The following is a 24,898-nucleotide window of genomic DNA, read 5'->3' on the forward strand; positions in this document are numbered from 1 at the left end:
CACAACTCCGTACAGACCGCGCCCACGGTCAGGATGGAACCCGGGTCTCCGGCGCTGTGAGGCAGCAACTCTACCGCCGTGACACCGTGCCGCCAGTTGCTCCGAGGCTCCAATTTCAGGTGGCATGAACACTGTGAGCTGGATGCCCTCTCACCTGCCAGGTCATTCCCTGGGTCTCCGGTTCCAAGCACAAACTCAGACGTGAACGAACCAGCTTTGGCAAGGGCTTTGACACAGGGTGAGAGGGGAGGGACGTCTCACCTGAATGCCGGAGAGCGGAGAAACCTTGCTCTTCCACCCAGTTCCAGCTGGCATCCCTTCCATTCAATCCAGAGGAGAGGGCCAGGCTGGGAGGCCCACGATACCAGCCAGCATCCGCGGGGCTGCAGAACACAACGGAGGCATACTCAGTCACACGAGGGAAGCTCTAAGGCACTTTTCCTTTATTTGGTCATCACTTCGTTGACTAGGTAGACACAAAATGCTGGAGTAACTCAGCGGGACAGGCAGCATCTCTGGAGAGAAGGAATGGGTGACGTTTCGGGTCGAGACCCTTCTTCAGACTGATGTCAGGGGAGAGGGTGGGACAGTCGTCCCTGACATCAGTCTGTAGATGGGTCTCGACCCGACATGTCGCCCATTCCTTCTCTCCTGAGATGCTGCCTGTCCCGCTGTGTTACTCCAGCATTTTGTGAATAAATACCTTTGGCGTGTTTAGTTTCGTTTAGTTTAGAAACACAATGTGGAAACAGGCCCTTCGGCCCACCGAGTCTGTGTCGACCAGTGATCCCCGCACACTAGCGTTATCCTACACCACACTAGGGACAGCTTACAATTTTACTGAAGCCAATTAACCTACAAACCTGTACGTCTTTGGAGTGTGGGAGGAAATCGGAGCACCCGGAGAAAACCCACGCAGGTCATGAGGAGAACGTACAAACTCTGTACAGACAGCACCCGCAGTCAGGATCAAACCCGGGTCTCTGGCGATGTCAGGCAGCAACTCTACCGCGTTGCCACCGTATCTAGCCTTAACACTTCCTTACGTAGTCTGGCCCTCACCGCTGTGAGGCAGCAACTCTACCGCTGTGCCACCACGTTGCCCCATTCCATTGAAACTGCACTTCTTCCTTCCACGGCTGATAAAATCCTAAACTGCAAATGCCAAAAACTAGACATAAATCCAAATGGGATTTTACTGAAAATTCATGTTCATAAGTGATAGGAGCAGAATTAGGCCATTCGGCCCATCAAGTCTACTCCGCCATTCAATCATGACTGGTCTATCTTTCCCTCTCGACCCCAGTTCTCTGGCGCTGTTGGGCTGAAGCTGTTCCGCTGCGCCACCGTGCTGCCCCAATCTAGGGGTTGCCAACTTCCTCACTCCCAAATACGGGCAAGGTGACGTCACCGCCCACACCCCACGTGACCTCACCCAGCCAGCGGCCAAGTGCTCCCGCTCCACCAATGGCGGCCGCCCGGCCCGGGAGCACGTGGCTGATGGGTGGGTGAGGTCACGTGGGGCGTGGGGCGGAAACGTCACCCTTTGCCCCATATTTGGGAGTGGGGAAGTTGGCAACATTACTAATATGGGACAAGGGCGGTCCCGTACGGGACAAACCAATTTGGCCCAAAATACGGGATGTCCTGTCTAATGCAGGACAGTTGGCAACCCTAGCCCAATTTGCCATCGTGTTATATCTTGTGCGTGGGTTGAGTGACGTGCTACCCACCTGCCGGTGCAGTCCCCAGTGTAAGGGTCACAGCTTCCCGCGCAGTCACATGGTCGGCAGCCATATTGCCCGAGGCCCCAGTATCCCAGCAGGCACTTGTCACAGCGGGGCCCGACCACTCCAGGCTTGCACAGGCACTGGCCCGTGTCGGCATCGCAGGGCGAGTGTGGATGTAGGGGCACACTGGCCGAGCCCACCCCATGGCACGAGCAGGCTACAGCAGGGCAAAGAGAGAGGAGGCCTTCAGTGTCATCACCCACCAACAACTCGACTTGCCAACTTCCTCACTCCCAAATAAGGAACAAAAGGTGACGTCACCCCCCTGCTCCCCACGCGACCTCACCCAGCCAGCGGCCACGTGCCCCCACCCCACCAATGGCGGCCGCCCGGGCCGGGAGGGGGGTTGCTACACAACCTCCGTTAGGCGAACACACTCAGCACCCCTCCCTGAACACACTCCGTTAGCCTACAGTGTCCGGGCCTACGGCGGACCCCAGGCCTACAGTGTCCGGGCCTACAATGTCCGGGCCTACAACGTCTGGGTCTACAGTGTCCGGGCCAATAGTGCGCGGGCCTAGTGTCCGGGCCTACAGTGTCCGGGCCTGTAACGTCTGGGTCTACAGTGTCCGGGCCTACAGTGTCCGGGCCAATAGTGCGCGGGCCTACAGTGTCCGGGCCTACAGTTTCCGGGCCTACAGTGTTCGGGCCTATAGTCCAGGACTGCTGCGGCCCCCGGGCCTACAGTGTCCGGGCCTACAGCATCCGGCCCTACAGCACCTACTACGGGACAAGGACAAACAAATTTAACCCAAAATACGGGATGTCCCAGCTAATACGGGACAGTTGGTATCCCAACCAGCAACACCCAGTGCCACACAGAGCACACAGTGAGGCTGGAGAACCCATAACATCGCCCATCCATTCCCACCATGGATGCTGCCTGACCCAATCCCAGTAATCAGTTCAGTTTATTGTCACATGTACTGAGGTACAGTGAAAAGCTTTGGTTACGTGCTAACCAGTCAGTGGAAAGCCTATACATGATTGCAATCGATCCATCCACAGTGTACAGATACATGATAAAGGGAATAACGTTTAGTGCAAGGCAAAGCCAGTAAAGTCTAATCAAATATAGTTCAAGTGTCTCCACTGAGGTGGATAGTAGTTCAGCACCGCTCTCTGGTTGTGATGGGATGGTTCAGTTACCTGATAACAGCTGGGAAGAAACTGTCCCTGAATCTGGAGGTGTGCGTTTTCACACTTCTGTACCTCTTGCCTGATGGGAGAGGGGAGAAGAGGGAGTGGCCAGGGTGAGACTGGTCCTTGATTATGCTGCTGGCCTTGCCGAGGCAGCGTGAGGTGTAGATGGAGTCAATGGGAGGGAGGTTGGTTTGTGTGATGGTCTGGGCTGCATCCACAATTGGCTGCCATTCTCTGACGGCCAGTTGGCAGCTAGACAGGAGCTGAGTGTTTGCAGCAGCAGTTGCTTCATGCCTGCTTGACTTTGGATCTAAGTCCTGCAGTTCAGTGAAATTATTTTTTTGCATCTACACCGATCAGCCAAAACATTATGCCCACCTGCCTAATATGCTGTTGGTCCTCCGTGTGCAGCCCCATACGCAGCAGGGTGCGATGCTCTGTGTATTGTGACACATTCCTCCCGTGACCACCATTAACATTTTCTGTGACTTGTGCCACAGTCGACCTTCTGTCGGTTCGGACCAGACGGGATAGCCTTCGTTGCCCTCGCGCATCGATGAGCCTTGGGCGCCCAACACCCTGTCTGTCACCGGTTTGTGGTTTGTCCCTCCTCGGACCACTGTCGGTAGGTACTCACCACTGCTGACCGGGAGCACCCCACAAGCATTGCCGTTTCAGAGATGCTCTGACCCAGTCGTCTGGCCATAACAATATGGCCCTTACTTGGCTCAGGTATTTACTCCTGCCCATTTCTCCTGCATCCAACACATCAGCTTCAAGAACTGACTGTTCTCTTGCTGCCTAATATATCCCACCCCTTGACAGGTGTCATTGTAACAAGATAATCAATGTTATTCACTTCACCTGTCAGTGGTCATAATGTTTTGGCTCATCGGTGTAGACCAGTGAGATTATTGCCAGGAGTACATAATGCATAGAAATAGCCCACTGTGTCTACGTGCTATGTAGGCCAGTAACAGCATGGGACTTGCCAGGTCTTTCAAAATTGGCACCAAAACATGGTGCTTCCCACTAGCGGCTCAATAGATTATTCCTGCTCACTTACTAATCGGGGATCGGGGGTATGGTGTGTGGGAAAGAACTGCAGATGCTGGTTTAAATCGAAGATAGACACAAAATGCTGGAGTAACTCAGTGGGACAGGCAGCATCTCTGGAGAGAAGGCATGGGTGACGTTTTGGGTCGAGAGCCTTCTTCAGAGTCGGGGGTATGGTGATACTCTACTGGACTGTTTGTAAGGAAAATAATTTCACTGTGTTAACAATTAACGTATATATGGCAATAAAAGCACTGTTGACCAATAACTATTGAGAAAGCAAGATTCACAAGATTCACACGTGGCGCAATGATCGAGTTGCTGCCTCACAGCGCCAGAGACCCGGGTTCCATCCTGTCTACGGGTGCTGTCTGTACGGAGTTTGTACGTTCTCCCCATGACCAGCGAGGGTTTTCTCCAGTTGCTCCGGTTTCCTCCCGCGCTCCAAGGACGTGCAGGTTTGTAAGTGAATTGGCTTTGGTACAATTGTAACTTGTTTGTGTAGGATAGTGCAAGGGGATCGCTGGTCGGCGCGGATACGGTGGGCCGAAGGGCCTGTTTCCGCGCCGTAACTCTAAGCTAAACGAGACTGCCGTCCCTCTCCTTGCTTGGCCGGTATTGTGGGGCAGAGGCAGCTCACTTTCTGCAAGGATGACACCGGTCAGATCCAGGCAACAATTTTGGTGGAGAGCTGGTCTGTCTCGTTCCCGGTTCCTTGCGGTCACTTTAACAATCTCTTGGCTAACGACATGTTTATTTCAGACTGCAGGCCCCGTACATCTGAGGGAAACATTGCCTGCCTTCCATACCCCACGCAGCAGGGAGAGATGTGGTATCATATACACAGACAGTTCACTCACACCTGCCACAATGTGGGTGCGCACAGTTAAACTGATGTAGAATAAATATGCTGCACATATGTATACTAACTCTTAGAATTAAAGTATGCACAAGAACAATAAACACATGCATACGCTAAATTGTATCCTACGATTTTACCAGTACACTCACGCACACACTCTCACATACACATGCACGCGTACACACACTCTCTCACATACACACGTACACACTCTCACATACACACGCGCACACACTCTCACATACACACGCGCACACACACTCTCACATACACACGTGCACACACACACTCTCACATACACATGCGCATGTACAGACACTTACACACACGGACACGCATACACACACACTCACATACACACGCATACACACACTCTCACATACATACACACGCACGCACATATACACACACACACACACGCACACACATACACACACACACACACACACGCACATACACACAAGTTCAAATGAATATTGAAATTACAAGCTCACTTACATTTGTTTTTTCAACTTTAGACTTTAGAGATCCAGGGGGTAAACGGGCCCTTCGACCCCTGAGTCTGTGCTGACCAGCGATCCATGTGCACCAGCATTATCCTCCACACTAGGAACACTTTGCAAATTACAGAAGCCAATTAACCTACAAACCTGTACGTCTTTGGAATGTGGGAGGAAAGTGGAGCACCCGGAGAAAAGCCACGCAGGTCACGGGGAGAACGTACAAACTCCGTACAGACAGCACCCGTAGTCAGGATTGAACCCGGGTCTCCGTTGCTGTAAGGCAGGAACTCTACCGCTGCACCACAGTGCCGCCCCTCCCCCCAATGAACCCCAAAGTTTGGATGGAAGAAGTTCATGTTCATTGGTGATTGGAGCAGAATTAGGCCATTTGGCCCATCAGGTCTACTCTGCTGTTCAATCATGGCTGATCTATCTCTCCCGGTCAACCCTGTTGTCCCGCCTTCTTTCCATAATCCCTGACGACCGTACTAATCAAGAATCAAAAAGTCTCTGCCTTAAAAATATCCTTTGACCTGGCCTCCACAGCCTTCTGCAGCAATGAATCCCACAGATTCACCACCCTCTGATTGAAAAAAATCCTCCTCATCTTTCTGAAGGAACGTCTTTCTGAAGGAGTCGATTCTGAGTTCAGGTGTTATCAGGCAACTGAACCATTCTATCACAACCAGAGAGCAATGCTCAGCTACTATGTACCTTGACTTCTCTAACTTTAGATAGCTCCTCTGTTCCTCTCTTCCCCTCCCCTTTCCCAGTTCTCCCACTGTCTTCCAGTCTCCAACTACATCCTTCCTTTGTCCTGTCCCCCCCCCCCCCCCGACATCAGTCTGAAGAAGGGTCTCGACCCGAAACGTCCCCCATTCTTTCTCTCCAGAGATGCTGCCTGACCCGCTGAGTTACTCTGGCATTTTGTGATTCCTTCGATTTGTACCAGCATCTGCAGTTATTTTCCTACACAATGTGCCTCTTTGGTTACTCCCGGACTATCCTTGATTGGACTTTGCTGGCTCTACCTTGCACTGAACATTATTCCCTTATTGTAATCATGATTGTAATTGTCATCATGCGTTGTCTTTCCGCTGACTGGATAGCACGCAACATATGCTTTCCACTGTACCTCCCTCCAGGTGACAAGAGGCTAAACTGGATGGAGGTGTAAACAGAGAGGCACGTTTGTAGCAAGAGTGACGAGGGAGGGGAGGATGGATCTTACGCAGGCAGGTGTCCGGGGCAGAGGGTGGCACCTGGAGGTTCCTGTAGAAGCCGGGCTGGCACTGTTGGCAGTGATGGCCCCGGGTGTTGTGCCCACAGTGGTCGCACACCCCACCACTGCGCCTGCCAGACGCCAGCCACACAGCCTGGTCAAAGTGGCAGCTCTGTGCATGGCCATTGCACTTGCATTCTGCAGGAGTGGAAAAGATAACAGAGTTAAAAACCCTTCCCAGGCGGGCAGGCGGGCAGGCAGGTAGACAGGCAGGTGGGCAAGCGGGCAGGCAGGTGGGCAAGCGGGCAGGCAGGTGGGCAGGCGGGCAGGCGGGCGGGCGGGCAGGCGGGCGGGCGGGCGGGTGGGCGAGCAGGCAGGCAGGCAAGCGGGCGGGCAGGTGCGCAGGCAGGTGGGCAGGCAGGTGGGCAGGCGGTCGGGCAGGCGGGTGGGCAGGTGGGCAGGCGGGCAGGCAGGCAGGCGGGCAGGCGGGCAGGTGGGCAGGCGGGTGGGCGGGCAGGCGGGCAGGCAGGCGGGCGGGCGGGCGGGAGGGCAGGCAGGCGGGCAGGTGGGCAGGCAGGTGGGCGGGCGGGAAGGCAGGCGGGCGGGCTGGAAGATGTGCAGGGCACCGGGAGACCAAAGATCGACACAAAGTGCTGGAGTAACTCAGCGCGTCAGGCAGCACCTCTGGAGAAAAGGAATGGGTGGCGTTTCAGAATAAACGGATGGACATATGCCATTTAGAGAGCGTGTTAAAGACCCACCCGGGATGACCCTGATAGACCCTCAGCACTGACCCCCCTCTTGCTTCATCCCACAACCTGACCCCAGCCAACACAAAGCTGGTCACATTTCATCAAGAGAATGGACGTAGAACATAACACAGTGCAGCACAGGCCTAGAGAGGAGAGGATGTGGAGAGGATGGTTCCACTAATGGGATAGTCTAGGACCAGAGGCCACAGCCTCAGAATTAAAAGATGATCCTTTAGGAAGTTGAGGAGGAATGTCTTTAGACAGAGGGTGGTGAATCTGTGGAGTAGACTTGATCGGCCGGATGGAGATGTGTGTAAACGCACCCCTCCAGATTCAGGGACAGTTTCTTCCCAGCTGTTATCAGACAACTGAATCATCCACCACAACCAGAGAGCAGTGCTGAACTAGTATCTACCTCTTTGGAGACACTCAGACTATCCTTGATTGAGCTTTACTGGCTTTACCTTGCACTAAACGTTATTCCCTTATCATGCATCTGTACACTGTCAACGGCTCGATAGTAATCATGTATTGTCTTTCCACTGACATGATAGTACGCAACAAAAGCTTTTCACTGTACCTTAGTACACATGATAATAAACTCAAAAACCAAGCTTACTAAGGTGCAGTGACAAGCTTTTGTTGCGTGCTATCCAGCCGGCGGAAAGACAATGCATCGTCACTGTTTTGCATGTCTTTCATTCATTGTTCTTTATCTCTCTACATCATCATCTATATCTCTCGTTTCCCTTATCCCTAACTAGTCTGAAGAAGGGTCTCGACCCGAAACGTCACCCATTCCTTCTGTCCAGAGATGCTGCCTGAGCCGCTGAGACACTGCAGCTTGGCGTGTCTGTGCCGGGGAGGCACAATGGGCTGGGGACTTACTTTGGCACTGGTTGGCCACTCCCTTCTTGCCATCGGCGGGTCTCCAAGGGCGGTCGTTGTACAGAGGAGCACAAGTCCCACAGTGTTCCCCCGACGTGTGGTGCTCACAGATACACTTGCCATGGATCTGCCGTGGAAAGGAAAAGACAACCTTGTCAAGTGGGGGGTGAGGTGGCCAGCCCACTCCACTCTGGTGGCCAGCCCACTCCACTCTGGTGGCCAGCCCTCTCCACTCTGGTGGCCAGCCCACCCCCCTCTGGTGGCCAGCCCACTCCACTCTGGTGGCCAGCCCGTGTGGCCAGCCCTCTCCACTCTGGTGGCCAGCCCACTCCACTCTGATGGCCAGCCCACTCCACTCTGGTGGCCAGCCCTCTCCACTCTGGTGGCCAGCCCTCTCCACTCTGGTGGCCAGCCCGCTCCCCTCTGGTGGCCAGCCCACTCCACTCTGGTGGCCAGCCCACTCCACTCTGGTGGCCAGCCCACTCCACTCTGGTGGCCAGCCCACCCCCCTCTGGTGGCCAGCCCGCTCCACTCTGGTGGCCAGCCCACCCCCCTCTGGTGGCCAGCCCACTCCACTCTGGTGGCCAGCCCGTGTGGCCAGCCCGCTCCACTCTGGTGGCCAGCCCGCTCCACTCTGGTGGCCAGCCCACTCCACTCTGGTGGCCAGCCCGCTCCCCTCTGGTGGCCAGCCCCACTCCACTCTGGTGGCCAGCCCACTCCACTCTGATGGCCAGCCCGTGTGGCCAGCCCACTCCACTCTGGTGGCCAGCCCGTGTGTCCAGCCCACTCCACTCTGGTGGCCAGCCCACTCCACTCTGGTGGCCAGCCCGCTCCCCTCTGGTGGCCAGCCCGCTCTGGTGGCCAGCCCCACTCCACTCTGGTGGCCAGCCCGTGTGGCCAGCCCACTCCACTCTGGTGGCCAGCCCGTGTGTCCAGCCCACTCCACTCTGGTGGCCAGCCCGCTCCCCTCTGGTGGCCAGCCCCACTCCACTCTGGTGGCCAGCCCGCTCCACTCTGGTGGCCAGCCCACTCCACTCTGGTGGCCAGCCCGCGTGGCCAGCCCGCCCCACTCTGGTGACCAGCCCGTGTGGCCTGCCCGCGTGGCCAGCCCGCCCCACTCTGGTGGCCAGCCCACTCCCCTCTGGTGGCCAGCCCACTCCCCTCTGGTGGCCAGCCCACTCCCCTCTGGTGGCCAGCCCGCTCCACTCTGGTGGCCAGCCCGCGTGGCCAGCCCGCCCCACTCTGGTGGCCAGCCCACTCCACTCTGGTGGCCAGCCCGCCCCACTCTGGTGGCCAGCCCACTCCACTCTGGTGGCCAGCCCGCCCCACTCTGGTGGCCAGCCCGCCCCACTCTGGTGGCCAGCCCGCTCCACTCTGGTGGCCAGCCCGCCCCACTCTGGTGGCCAGCCCACTCCACTCTGGTGGCCAGCCCATGTGGCCAGCCCGCATGGCCAGCCCACCCCACTCTGGTGGCCAGCCCGCCCCACTCTGGTGGCCAGCCCATGTGGCCAGCCCATGTGGCCAGCCCGCGTGGCCAGCCCGCCCCACTCTGGTGGCCAGCCCGCTCCACTCTGGTGGCCAGCCCGCCCCACTCTGGTGGCCAGCCCGCCCCACTCTGGTGGCCAGCCCGCCCCACTCTGGTGGTCAGCCCGCTCCACTCTGGTGGAGTGGGCCCTCTCCACTCTGGTGGCCAGCCCGCTCCACTCTGGTGGAGTGGGCCCTCTCCACTCTGGTGGCCAGCCCGCCCCACTCTGGTGGCCAGCCCGCCCCACTCTGGTGGCCAGCCCGCTCCACTCTGGTGGAGTGGGCCCTCTCCACTCTGGTGGCCAGCCCGCTCCCCTCTGGTGGCCAGCCCACTCCACTCTGAACGGAACTTATAAAAAGGACTGGACAAGCTCGATGCAGGAAATCTGTTCCCAGTGATGGGGGAGTCCAGAACCAGGAGCCACACACAGTCTAAGAACACAAGGGAGGCCGTTTAAAACTGAGGTGAGAAAAAAACATTTGCACCCAGAGTTGTGAATTTGTGTAATTCTCTGCCACAGAAGGCAGTGGAGGCCAATTCACTGGATGAATTTAAAAGAGAGTTAGATAGAGCTCTAGGGGCTAGTGGAATCAAGGGGAGAAGGCAGGCACGGGTTACTGATTGTGGATGATTAGCCATGATCACAATGAATGGCGGTGCTGGCTCGAAGGGCCAAATGGCCTCCTCCTGCGCCTATTTTTTATGTTTTCTATGAACCTTGCATTTGTATGGCACCCCTGTGAATGATATACTATTGAAGATTGGTTTAGTTTACTTTCGAGATACATCGCTGAAACAGGCCCTCTGGCCCTTCAGCCCACAGAGTCCCCGCATATGAATACTATCCTACACACACCTGGGACAATTTGTACATTTACCAAGCCAATTTACCTACATACTTTACCTGTAGGTCTTTGGAGTGTGGGAGGAAACCGAAGATCTCAGAGAAAACCCACACAGGTCACGGGGAGAACGTACAAACTCCGTACAGACAGCACCCGTAGTCGGGATCTAACCCGGGTCTCCGGCGCTGCAAGTGCTATAAGGCAGCAACTCTACTGCTGTGCCACCGTGACCACCCTCACTGTTGTAATCTTGAGAGCACAGCAGTCAATTTGAGAACGCCAAGTGTCTATATAGACAATAGACAATAGACAATAGGTGCAGGAGTAGGCCATTCAGCCCTTCGAGCCAGCACCGCCATTCAATGCGATCATGGCTGATCACTCTCAATCAGTACCCCGTTCCTGCCTTCTCCCCATACCCCCTCACTCCGCTATCCTTAAGAGCTCTATCCAGCTCTCTCTTGAAAGCATCCAACGAACTGGCCTCCATTGCCTTCTGAGGCAGAGAATTCCACACCTTCACCACTCTCTGACTGAAAAGTTACAATGATGCGTCTGTAGAAGGGTCCCGACCTGAAACGTCACCCATTCCTTCTCTCCAGAGATGCTGCCTGACCCGCTGAGTCCCTCCAGCATTTTGTGTCTATCTCCTGTTACCACAAAATTGGTTGAGGCATAAATATCAGACTGAAGAATGGGAAGAGCTTAAAGATCCGGTGTGGAAGCAGGCCCTTCGGCCCACCGTGCCCGTGCCGACCAGCGATCACCCAGTGCACGAGCGTTATCCTACACACACTAGCGACAATTTTCCATTTTTACCGAAGCCAATTAGCCTACAAACCTGTACACCTTTGCAATGTGGAAGGAGACCGGAGCACCCGGAGAAAACCCAGCCGGTCAGAGGGTGAACGTGCAAACTCCGTACAGACCCGGCCTCAATGTTAAACATGTCCTCTCCAGCACAGCGAAGGGACAGGTATCAAAGGTCCTCGATACATCCCAGGAATTATCAACGATAATGTACAACAAAGACACAAAATGCTGGAGTAACTCAGCAGGTCAGGCAGCATCTCTAGAGAAAAGGAATAGCTGACGTTTTGGGTCAAGACCCTTCTAGGGTTGCCAACTGTCCCGTATTAGCCGGCACATCCCTTAAGGGCCTGTCCCACTTTAGACGATTTTAAGGCGACTGCCGGCGACTGTCAAAGTCGTAGCAGATCGCCGAACTTTTCTTTTACCCGACGACAATGACCACGACAATGCCGAGTCAGGTCGAGATTACACCGTCTTCGGAAACATCGCAAAATTCCCACGCTGTCAATGCTTCTCCGGCGTCTTAATTATCACTGAAATCACTGACAAGTCGGGAAATACTTGAGAGTTTTGAAATATAACATCTTGTATGGGTTACGAAATAAAGGACAGGCCCTTTATTTGGGGCTAAATTGGTTTGACCTGTACAGGACCGCCCTTGTCCCATATTAGGCCCGAGGGGTGCTGTAGGCCCCGACGCTGTAGGTCCCGACGCTGTAGGCCCCGACGCTGTAGGTCCTGACAGTTTAGGTATCGACGCTGTAGGCCTCGACGCTGTAGGCCCCGACGCTGTAGGCCCCGACGCTGTAGGCCCCGACGCTGTAGGCCCCGACGCTGTAGGCCTCGACGCTGTAGGTCCTGACAGTTTAGGTATCGACGCTGTAGGCCCCGACGCTGTAGGCCCCGACGCTGTAGGCGCCGACGTTGTAGGCCCCGACGCTGTAGATCCCCAATGCTGTAGGCCCCGTCACTGTAGGCTTCGACACTGTAGGTCCTGACAGTTTAGGTATCGACACTCTAGGTTTCTGACATTTTAGCTCCGGACAGTGTAGGCCTGGAGGCCCGGGCACCGCCTAATGGAGGTTGCATAGCAACCCGCCTCCCGGCCCGGGCAGCCGCCATTGGTGGAGCGGGAGCAGGGGACCGCTGGCTGGGTGAGGTCACGTGGGACGGTGACGTCACCTTGTCCCGTACTTGTGAGTGAGATAGTTCTTCACACTGAGAGTCAGGCGAGAGCGAAACTAGATGCATGGCTCTGATCTGTTCTGTACCTTTTCATGCCTCTGGCTTCTCTCCCTCCTGACACTCAGTCTGAAGAAGGGTCTCGACCCGAAACGTTACCCATTCCTTCTCTCCAGAGATGCTGCCTGACCCGCTGAGTTACTCCAGCATTTTGTCTCTGTCTTGGTTGTAAACTTACATCTGCAGTTGCTTCCCGCACGATGATGTACGACAGGCACCACGGTGAAGGAATGCCCTGCTCTCCCCACGCATGATTGACACGCTCAGTATTCTCATCTCGTCTGGACTTGCCTGTGAATCTGTTGCTGTCTGAAGATCAGGAACCTGCAACATCATCCCCGACCGCAGGGAGAAATCTCACACCAGACTCACCTCCGTGCTTTAGTATTTAATTTTAGAGATACAGCGCGGAAACAGGCCCTTCGGCCCACCAAGTCCGCACCGACCAGCGATCCCTGCACACTAACACGACCCTACACACACAAGGGACAATTTTTACATTTACACTTACATTTACACCAACCCAATTAACCTTCATAGAAACATAGAATATAGGTGCAGGAGGAGGCCATTTGGCCCTTCGGGCCAGCACCGCCATTCAATGTGATCATGGTTGATCATCTACAATCAGCAACCTGTGCCTGCCTTCTCCCCACATCCCTTGATTCCACTAGCCCCTAGAGCTCCATCTAACTCTCTCTTAAATCCATCCAGTGTATTGGCCTCCACTGCCTTCTGTGGCAGAGAATTCCACAAATTCACAGCTCTGGGTGAAAAAGCATTTTCTCACCTCAGTTTTAATGCTTCAAACCTGGAGTGTGGGAGGAAACCGAAGATCTCGGAGAAAACCCACGCAGGTCACGGGGAGAATGTACAAACTCCGTACAGACGGCGCCCGTAGTCGGGATGGGACCCGGGTCTCTGGCGCTGCATGCACTGTAAGGCAGCACCGCACCACCCCTGCAGTTCATTCTGACACAGATGTGAGTTGGTCCTGGCATTATGTTCAGCACAGACACTGTGGGCCGAAGGGCCTGACCCTGTGTTGCACTGTATGACTGACCTGTTCCTTGGCAAACTCATCCCATATTCAGGTGAGGCGTAAACAAAATATTTAACTTGCTGATGGACTGCCGTGATTAAGTACACGATAAGAAAAATATAATAATCTCCCTCCATCTCCAAAACAGTCTGTGCGCGGTTAACTGCACTCCAATACGTGTATGTTTTTGCAAAACATATTATGAGCAACATGGTAAGGCTGTGGTTTGGTTTCAGATCAAAAATGCATGACATTGTTTCAGGGGAACAAGGAAGCCAGTTAGTGCAGGAAGGTAACTGTAGATGCTGGTTTAAACCGAAGGTAGACACAAAAAGCTGAAGTAACTCAGCGGGTCAGGCAGCATCTCTGGAGAGAAGGAATGGGTGCGTTTCGGTTTGAGACCCTTCTTCAGACTGATGTCAGGGGAGGGGGCTGGACAAATCTCCCTCCTAACCCCATTCTCCTGCCTTCTCCTCATAACCCCTGACACCCGTGCTGATCAAGATCAATGAAAGGTCTCTTGTGCAATCTAGTCTCAGACCAGCTACATTAGGGTGGCACGGTGGTGCAGCGGTAGAGTTGCTGCCTTACAGCGAATGCAGCGCCGGAGACCCGGGTTCCATCCCGACTACGGGTGCTGTCTGTACGGAGTTTGTACGTTGTTCCTGTGACCTGCGCGGGATTTCTCCGAGATCTTCAGTTTCCTCCCACACTCCAAAGACGTACAGGTTTGTAGGTTAATTGGCTTTGGAAATGTAAACGTTGTTCCTAGTGTTTGTAGGATGGTGTTAATGTGCGGGGATCACTGGTCGGCGTGGACTCAGTGGGTCTAAAGGACCTGTTTCCATCCTGTACCTTTAAACTAAAGTAAACCAAATTACAGTGTAATCTAGTCTCAGACTGCTGACTGTACTACTACATTCAGTCTGAACAAGGGTCCAGAGCTGCCTGACCCGCTGAGTTACTCCTGCATTTTGTGTCTGTCTTTTGCTAAAATAATCCTGATGGATAATGATTAATGAAGGACTCAAACCTGATAGAAGTGGATAAAATTACAAGAGGCTTTGATGGGGTAGACAGTCAGAACCTTTTCCTCAGGGTGGAAATGTTAAAGACTAGAGGGTGTAACTTTAAGGTGAGAGGAGACAAAGTTTTAGAAAACATTTCGACTATCCCATCGTTTAAGAAACAGTTGGACAGGTACATGGATAGGACAGGTTTGGAGGGGTATGGACCAAGCGCTGGCAAGTGGGACTAGGGTAGCTGGGACATTGTTGGCCAGTGTGAGCGAGCTGGGCCGAAGGGCCTGTTTCCACACTGTATCAATCTATGACTCTCTATGAATCTAAAAATATATGTTTTGTAGGAATATATTTTGAAATGTTTTTTTTAAACTATAAACCAACACCTGCAGTTCTTGTGACTCCATGAACTACTGCAGATCTAATGGGTACAGGGGTGAGGCCGCTACAGCTTAAAATGAGATGCCAATCTGTTGAAGCAAGGACTCAGGGCATTGTGGGAAAGCAGCCAGCATGAGGCAGAGCTTAAACGTAGGAATGGGCAATAAATGGCAATAAAACAGTGGTGGTGCAGCGGTAGAGTTGCTGCCTTACAGCGCTAGAGACCCGGGTTCCATCCTGGCAGCGTGAGCTATCTACGAGGAGTTTGTACATACTCTCCGTGATATATATATGAGAAGTAGATTGGACTTGATCGCCTTCCATCACAGTGAGGAATGTGGGGAATCCACTGTGATGGATGTCTACGTTAACGTTTATGTAGTTGTGTGTCTTGTTGCTTTTTGTCAGTATGGCCGTATGGTAAATCAAATTTCACTGTGACAATAAACCGACCTTTGAACCTTTGACCTGCGTGGGTTTTCTCCGGGTGCTCCGGTTTCCTCCCACACTCCAAATACGTGTAGGTTTGTAGGTTAACTGGCTTTGGGAAAAGTGCAAATTGTCCCTAGTGTGTAGGATAGTGTGTGGGGATCGCTGGTCAGCGCAGGCTCGCTGGGCCGAAGGGCCTGTTTCCGTGCTATATCTCCAAACAAAGAAATCAAACTAAAACGTGCAGGAAGGAACTGCAGATGCTGGTTATACTGAAGATAGACACAAAATGCTGGAGTAACTCAGCGGGTCAGGCAGCATCTCTGGAGAGAAGGAATAGGTGACGTTTGGAGTTGGGACCCCTCTTCAGACAGTCTGAAGAAATGTTCCGACGCAAAATGTGACTTATCCATGTTCTCCAGAGATGCTGCCTGACCCGCTCAGCTACTCCACCATTTTGTGTCTATCTTTGATGGACAATAATTGCTCTCCTGACCACACATCTAAAGTATGAATAAAAAGTAAAATTTAGTCTCACTATATCATGCCATTATTACGTTTTCAACTGCATTTCTGAAATGTAATTACTTATTCTGAACATCTCCGAGACTTTTCTAAAGTAGCATTTAACTGAATGATTGTCTGAATCCTGCTGATTCAGATTGGAAATACTTTGTGGAACTAAGAAATGTAAACACAAATCTCATCCCTTACATACGAGCAAAGTGAGACTAATCTCTATAAGCTGGCTAAGTATGTTAAGAGCTCTGTGGAAAGTGAAAAGCACAATATGAAATCCGACTGAATACTTTTACACCCTCCTATCATCTCCCAGTTTTACTGAGTGCCGTGAACCATCACATGAGGACATAAGGCCATCTGAAGCATTGAGATCCCGCTGGATAATCCACTCCGGCTGGCCCCACTCTCCACTCTCCACTCTCTCTATGCAGCGCCTGTAAACTCTTCCCCTTTGTACATGTATCCAGCTCCCTTGCCCCCGCAACAAGTGGACCGACCACCAACACTCCTCCGCCATGTTTTCTGGGTCCTGCTACTTCTCTAACCCTCCGGCACGGTGACGCAGCGGTAGAGTTGCTGCCTCACGGCGCCAGAGGCCCGGGTTCCATCCTGACCACGGGTGCTGTCTGTACAGAGTTTGTACGTTCTCCCCGTGACCTGTGTGGGTTTTCTCCCGGATCTACAAAGACGTGCGAGTCTGTCGGTTAATTTGGCTTCGGTAAAAATTGTAAAATGGTCCCCTAGTGTGTAGAATAGCTTTGTGTATGGGGATCGCTGGTCGGCACGGACGCGGTGGGCTGAAGGGGCTGTTTACGTTCTGCATCTCTGAAGTAAACCTAAACCTGATCTGTGACGTAACCTGTATCCCTCAATAACCAGTGATGCATCACATCTGGAGCAAGTTGCTATCCACTTTAAGTCACATCTGGAGTATAGTGTGCAATTGTGGTCTCCTAATTTGAGGAAGGACATCCTTGCTATTGAGTTCACAAGGTTAATCCCTGGGATGGCGGGACTGTCATATGAGGAAAGATTGGAAAGACTGGGCTTGTATTCACTGGAGTTTAGAAGGATGAGAGGGGATCTTATAGAGACGTATAAAATTATGAAAGGACTGGGCAAGCTAGATGCAGGAAAAATGTTCCCAATGTTGGGCGAGTCCAGAACCAGGGGCCACAGTCTTAGAATAAAGGGGAGGCCATTTAAAACTGAGGTGAGAAGAAACTTTTTCACCCAGAGAGTTGTGAATTTGTGGAATTCTCTGCCACAGAGGGCAGTGGAGGCCAAATCACTGGATGGATTTAAAAGAGAGTTAGATAGAGCTCTAGGGGCTAGTGGAATCAAGGGATATGGGGAGAAGGCAGGCACGGGTTACTGATTGTGGATGATCAGCCATGATCACAATGAATGGCGGGGCTGGCTCGAGGGGCCAAATGGCTTCCTCCTGCACCTATTTTTTATGTTTCGATGTGCAGCAAGTCTTTCTAATCTCCGTCTATGCCAATATTTAGCCCGTATAGAATCTAAACTAGAGTCTAAAACAAATAGAATCTAAACTAGAGTCACCTCTCCTTGTCCTCCAGAGATTTGTCCTTTTGCATACCGTTCACTCATTTGATCTTTGAACCTTTTCATTCCTCTCGTTTCCCTCTCCTCTGTCTCTCAGTCTAAAGAAGGGTCTCGATCTGAAACACCACCCATTGCGGTTCTCCAAAGATGTTGCCTGACCCGCTGAGTTACTCCAGCATTTTGTGTCGGTGGAGGGTACGTACCCCAATGCGGTGACCAGCGGGGGTACGTACCCTAGTGTGGGGCTGGCGGGGGGCACATACCCCAGTGTGGGGCCGGCGGGGGGCACATACCCCAGTGTGTGGGTAGGCGGGGGGTACGTACCCAGTCTGGGGCCGGCAGGGGGCACATACCCCAGTGTGTGGGTAGACAGGGGGTACGTACCCAGTCTGGGGCCGGCGGGGGGCACATACCCCAGTGTGTATCGGCGGGGGATACGTACCCAGTGTGTGGGGCGGCGGGGTTATGTACCCCAGTCTGGGACCGACGGGGGGCACATACCCCAGTGTGTGTCGGCGGGGGGTACGTACCCAGTGTGTGGGGCGGCGGGGTTATGTACCCCAGTCTGGGGCCGGCGGGGGGCATGTGCCCCAGTGTGTGGGCCAGCGGGGGGTATGTACCCCAGTGTGTGGGTCGGCGGGGGGTATGTACCCCAGTGTGTGGGGCGGCGGGGGGTATGTACCCCAGTGTGTGGGTCGGCGGGGGGCACGTACCCAGTGTGTGGGGTGGCGGGGGGCACGTACCCCAGTGTGTGGGTCGGCGGGGGGTATGTACCCAGTCTGGGGTCGGCGGGGGGCACATACCCCAGTGTGTGGGTCAGCGGGAGGTACGTACCCAGTCTGGGGCCGGCGGGGGGCACATACCCCAGTGTGTGGGTCGCCATGGGGCACGTACCCCAGTGTGTGGGCCGGCAGGTTTATGTACCCCAGTGTGTGGGTCGGCGGGGGGCACGTACCCCAGTGTGTTGGCCGGCGGGGGGTACGTACCCAGTCTGGGGCCGGCGGGGGTTACGTACCACGGTCTGGGCGTTGTCGTGGTCTGGAGTGAAGCCCGCGGCCGGCTCACAGCGCTCGGCGTGGCCGTTGCAGAAGCAGCTGCCCATGGCGATGTAGTCGTAGATGGCATAGTGCGCGAAGGCCTGGGGCTTGAGGCTGGGGTCCCGGGCGGAGCAGGGGCACGCCTGGCGTTTTAGCATCCGCACCCGCAGGTTGGTGACTCTCAGCCGCTCCTGGGCGCCGAGGCTGTATGGGTCACGCTGCACAGGACGAGGCGGGGAGAGGGCGCGGAATATCACCTGTGGAGACAGGGAGAGAGAGAGAGAGAGAGAGAGAGAGAGAGAGACGGGAGGATCAGGAACAGGGGACCAAACGCTGAACTCACACATTAGAGAAAAAAGTCCCGCCCCCTCCCCTGACATCAGTCTGAAGAAGGGTCTCGACCCGAAACGTCACCGATTCCTTCTCTCCAGAGATGCTGCCTGACCTGCTGAGTTCCTCCAGCATTGTGTGTCTACCTTTGATTTAAACCACCATCTGCAGTTCTTTCCCCCACAGTGAACCTTTGTTACACTCACTCCATTGAAAGCAAATACTTCATAAGTATTCCAGTTACAGTATTGGACTTACTCCAGCATTTTGTATCTATTTTTGGTTTAGAAACATAGAAACATAGATATAGAAACAGGAGGTGCAGGAGAAGGCCATTCGGCTGATCATCCACAATCAGTAACCCGTGCCTGCCTTCTCCCCATATCCCTTGATTCCACTAGCCCCTAGAGCTCTATCTAACTCTCTCTTAAATCCATCCAGTGATTTGGCCTCCACTGCCCTCTGTGGCAGAGAATTCCACAAATTCACAAATCTCTGGGTGAAAAAGTTCCTTCTCTCCCCAGTTTTAAATGGCCACCCCTTTATTCTAAGGCTGTGGCCCCTAGTTCTGGACTCCCCCAACATTGGGAACATTTTTCTGCATCTAGCTTGTCCAGTCCTTGTATAATTTTATATGAGATCCTATGAGATCCCCTCTCACCCTTCTAAACTCCAGTGAATACAAGCCCAGTCTTTTCAATCTTTCCTCGTATGTCAGTCCCACCATCCCAGGCATCAATCTCGTGAACCTACGCTGCACTGCCTCAATTACAAGGATGTCCTTCCTCAAATTAGGAGACCAAAACTGTACATAATACTCCAGATGTGGTCTTACCAGGGCCCTATACAACAGCAGAAGAATCTCTTTACTCCTATACTGAAATCCTCTCATTATGAAGGCCATCATGCCATTAGCTTTCTTCACTGCCTGCTGTACCTGCACGCCAACTTTCAGTGACTGGTGTACAAGGACACCCAGGTCTCGCTGCACCTCCCCCTTACCTAACCTAACACCATTGAGATAATAATCTGCCTCCTTGTTTTTGCCATCAAAGTGTATAACCTCACATTTATCTATATTATACTGCATCTGCCACGCATCTGCCCACTCACTCAACCTGTCCAGGTTTAAACCAGCGTCTGCAGTTCTTTCCTGCACATTTCTGTCCTGGGCCTCCTCTGTCGTCCGTGTGAGGAAACACACAAATTGGAGGAACAGCACCTCATATTATGCTTGGGCAGCTTACACCCCAGTGGCATGAATATGTTGATTTCTCCAACTTCAAGTAACCCTTGCATCCCCTCTCTCTGTGTCCCGCCCCCACCCTAGTCCCCGCGCTAATGTCACCGTTTGTATTCCTTCGTTACCACCTCGTCCCCAGGCATCCTTGGTGCCACCATTGAAGAATCCAAACAGACCAAGTATCTTGGCATCAAATTACAGAACCATCTACGTCGGACTCATCGTGCAATGGTGAAAGAAACAGGTGTCCTAAATGTTCTGAGACGCAACGTTTATCATTGTTCAACTTCTATCAAGGAGAAGTTATGCTTCACCCTTGTTAGACTACATTTGGACTACGCAGTTGCAGCTTGGGACCCATACACAATTAAAAACATTTCTTCCATCGAACATGTCCAAAGACAGGCAGCTGGTTTTGTTACAAACACCTCTGAGAGAGAAGCGAGTGTTACCCAACTTCTAAATGCATTGGGGTGGAACACTCTCCAAGGCAGACGTAAAGCCCACGGTTTGACCTGTTTCTACAAAATGTTAAATGGTCAGCTCGACATAGATGACCACATCCACACCAAACACAAACATATCAGTAAACGAGGGCACTCGATTCAATTTGAGATACCAGCTATCAAGACAGATGTGTCTAGCAATTCATTCTTCCCTCACACAATTAAAGCATGGAATAGTCTTCACCCTACTATAGTTACTCAATCAGACGCAACTACATTGAAGGCAGCTCTTCTCCAAGAAGCCCTTCTTGCTTAAGTCCATACTCCGCCACCTCCAGTTTAAATTCCATTTGGAATATTTTGGAGGACCAAGAACCAAGAACAATGGACCATTGTGGGCTCCCCCTTAAGAATAAGGGGTAGGCCATTTAGAACGGAGATGAGGAAAAACTTTTTCACCCAGAGAGTTGTGAATCTGTGGAATTCTCTGCCACAGAAGGCAGTGGGGGCCAATTCACTGGATGTTTTCAAGAGAGAGTTAGATTTAGCTCTCAGGGCTGATGGAATCAAGGGATATGGGGAAAAGCAGGAACGGGGAACTGATTGTGGATGATCAGCCATGATCATATTGAATGGCGGTGCTGGCTCGAAGGACTGAATGGCCTACTCCTGCACCTATTGTCTATGTTTCTAATGGCGAAAGCAGATTGAATGGTAAATATCTAAAATGAAGTTGAATAAACGCAAGATCATGAAGAAAGTGACTGGAGTAAGATTTCCATCAAAGGACTGTCACGGGCAAGATGGGCCGAACGGCCTCCTTTACTGTTGCAATATTCTACAACGCAATGTTGACTCAGGCCAAAACCCTCAAACTAAAACCAAAACAAAATCCCTGGATAAAAGAGATTTGGAAAATAAACAAATGAGATATTTGTGACTTAAAGGGTTTCCTGTTTACCAAGAGTGTGCCCTGGGAATGTTGGCCACAGCACTGCTCTGTACAAATCCAAGGAAACACAAAATGCTGGAGACTGAAGAAGGGTCTCGACCCGAAACGTCACCCATTCCTTCTCTCCAGAGATGCTGCCTGTCCCGCTGAGTTACTCTAGCATTTTTTTAGATTTTTTTTTTAGATTTAGAGATACAGCGAGGAAACAGGGCCTTCGGCCCACCGAGTCCGTGCCGCCCAGCGATCCCCGCACATTAACACTATCCTACACACACACTTTTTGTTTACATTTACCCAGTCAATTAACCTACAAACCTGTACGTCTTTGGAGAGTGGGAGGAAACCGCAGGTCACGGGGAGAACGTACAAACTCTGTACAGACGGCGCCCGTAGTCAGGATCGAACCTGAGTCTCCGGCGCTGCATTCGCTGTAAGGCAGCAACTCTACCGCTGCGCCACCGTGCCGTTTTGTGATACCTGTGCATCTACCCAATCTATTCCTCTCATGAGTTGCTCCAAGATGCTCCAAGATGTCTTTCTGAGGCGGGGCTCTCTGGCGCCAGAGTACCATGGTACACCAGATGCAGCGGCCGTCTCCTCAGCTCGCTGGACGACCGACTGTGGGGTGTTCAACAAACAGCATCCTCCCTGCTCAGCCACCTGACCAGTCCCTACCCTCAGAGGGTGCAGCGGCCTGCCCAGAGAGTGCGTGGTACTCCCGAAACATGCCTGACATCTCAACAGACAATGAACAATAGACAATAGGTGCAGGAGGAGGCCATACGGCCCTTCGAGCCAGCATCGCCATTCACTGTGATCATGGCTGATCATTCTCAATCAGTACCCCATGCCTGCCTTCTCCCCATACCCCCTGACTCCACTATCTTTAAGAGCTTTATCTAACTCTCTCTTGAAAGCATCCTGAGAATTGGCCTCCACTGCCTTCTGAGGCAGAGAATTCCACAGATTCACAACTCTCTGGGTGAAAAAGTTTTTCCTCATCTCCGTTCTAAATGGCCTACCCCTTATTCTTAAACTGTGGCCCCTGGTTCTGGACTCCCCCAACATTGGGAACATGTTTTCTGCCTTTAGGCTGTCCAATCCCTTAATAATCTTATATGTTTCAATAAGATCCCCTCTCATCCTTCTAAATTCCAGTATATACAAGCCTAGTCACTCCAGTCTTTCAACATACAACAGTCCCGCCATTCTGGGAATTAACCTGGTGAACCTACGCTGCACGCCCTCAATAGCAAGAATGTCCTATCTCAAATTTGGAGACCAAAACTGCACACAGTACTCCAGGTGCAGTCTCACTAGGGCCCTATACAACGGCAGAAGGACCTCTTTGCTGGAGTAACTCAGTGGGACAGGCAGCATCTCTGTATGGAAGGAATAGGTGATGTTTTGTGTCGAGACTCTTCTTCAGTCTAAGTGGAGAGGGAAGTTAGTGTTTAGCAACTGGAAGATCATGTAGGTCTAGGCGGACTGAGCGGAGATGTTCAGCGAAACGATCGCTGTATACAGTAGAGCTTTGTCCCCTTTGATCTCTTGTTTTCACACCTTACCCTTCCGTATCTCTCACTTCCCTCTCCCCTAACTCTTAGGCTGAAGAACATTCTCGACCCGAATGGTCACCCACACCTTCAATTCTGAGATGCTGCCTGTCGCACTGAGTTACTACGCACTGAGCATCAATTACAGATGCTCCTCGACAAATGATGTGGAATTCTCTGCCTCAGAAGGCAGTGGAGGCCAATTCTCTGAGTGCATTCAAGAGAGAGCTGGATGGAGCTCTTAAGGATAGCGGAGTCAGGGGGTATGGGGAGAAGGCAGGAACGGGGTACTGATTGCGAATGATCAGCCATGATCACATTGAATGGCGGTGCGTACAGGCTCGAAGGGCCGAATGGCCTCCTCCTGCACCTATTGTCTATTGTCTCCACTTCACCACAGTGCAAAAGCGATACACATTCAGTAGAAACCGGATGTTGAATTTTTGAATGTTGATATTTTGCCGGGCTGGCAGGCCTGCCCGCTGCTCAGACTGGCACGATGCTCTCTCGTGTTGCTGGGCAACGGCAGCGAGCCGCAGCTCCCAGTCAGCCACGGTTGGGGGCTGCCTTGGCCGTGATGTTCAGTACGTCAGATGTATTAAATACATTTTCGACTCACGATACTTTCAGTTTACGATGGGTTTATCAGAACGTAACCCCATCGTGAATCGAGGAGCACCTCGACTTGCATTGAACCGATCGATATGACCTTCACTAGTTCCGTACATAATACATAGACCAGTACAGGATAGAACTAGGAAGGGTCTGAATGAGGTTCTGGACCCGAAACGTCATCCATTCCTCCTCTCCAGAGATGCTGCCTGACCCGCTGAGTTACTCCAGCTATTTGTGTTTGTCCAAGTTTGTACAGCCTCTCCTGATAGCTGACGCCCCATAATCCAGACAGGTACATAACAGGACAATCTGCTTTATGCCATTCAATCATGGCTGGTCTATCTCTCCCTCTCAACCCCATTCTCCTGCCTTCTCCCCGTAACCACTGACACCCGCACTAACCGGGAATCTGCCAATCTCTGCCAATCTCTGCCTGAAAAAGAGTTTCCTCCCACATCCTAAAATAAGATGCTGGTCGGTTTAGTTTGGTTTAGTTTAGTGTCGTTTACTTTACTTTAGAGATACAGCGCGGAACAGGCCCTGTTGGCCCATTAACACTATCCCACACCCACTAGGGACAATTTTTACATTTACCAAACCAATTAACCTACAAACCTGTACGTCTTTGGAGTTGCAACTGGAGTTGGCCGGTTGGCCTCTGTAAATTAATCCCAGTGTGTGAGGGAGTGGTTGAATCTGGGAGGGGGTGATTGATGGGGAGGTGGGGACAATAAATAGTGTTGGAGTAGGAATAGGGTATGGGTTGGCACGGTGGCGCAGCGGTAGAGTTGCTGCCTCACAGCGCCAGAGACCCGGGTTCCATCCTGACTACGGGTGCTGTCTGTACGGAGTTTGTACGTTCTCCCCGTGACCTGCGATGGTTCTACAGTTTCCTTCCTCCAAAGCCGTGCAGTTTTATAGGTCCATTGCCTTCGGTGTGATTGTAAATTGTCCCCCAGTGTGTGCAGGACAACGCTCGTGTGCAGGGATCGCTGGTCGGTGTGGACTCGGTGGGTGGAAGGGCACGTTTCTGCGCTGTTTCTCTAAACAAAACTCCTCATGATGTGAAGTAGGATGGCACTACCAATCTGAAGAAGGGTCCCGACCCGAAAC

At 52.6% G+C, this 24,898-nt stretch overlaps 1 protein-coding gene across 1 annotated transcript in view; it reads right to left on the bottom strand.

Annotated features, from left to right (window-relative positions):
• ntn4 (netrin 4) overlaps positions 1 to 20,359 on the bottom strand; it is a 33,763-nt gene extending 13,404 nt beyond the window's left edge. The window contains exons 1-6 of the mRNA XM_078420085.1: positions 20,342 to 20,359; positions 18,622 to 18,900; positions 8,217 to 8,343; positions 6,586 to 6,774; positions 1,734 to 1,947; positions 262 to 383 (exon numbers count right to left, since the gene is read on the bottom strand). Of these exons, the coding sequence (XP_078276211.1) occupies positions 262 to 383; positions 1,734 to 1,947; positions 6,586 to 6,774; positions 8,217 to 8,343; positions 18,622 to 18,900; positions 20,342 to 20,359 (949 nt within the window). The remainder of the gene's footprint in view (positions 1 to 261; positions 384 to 1,733; positions 1,948 to 6,585; positions 6,775 to 8,216; positions 8,344 to 18,621; positions 18,901 to 20,341) is intronic.
• Between the last annotated feature and the right edge of the window lie 4,539 nt (positions 20,360 to 24,898).

Source organism: Rhinoraja longicauda, chromosome 23, assembly GCF_053455715.1.
Source record: "Rhinoraja longicauda isolate Sanriku21f chromosome 23, sRhiLon1.1, whole genome shotgun sequence".
NCBI classification, from domain to species: domain Eukaryota; kingdom Metazoa; phylum Chordata; class Chondrichthyes; order Rajiformes; family Arhynchobatidae; genus Rhinoraja; species Rhinoraja longicauda.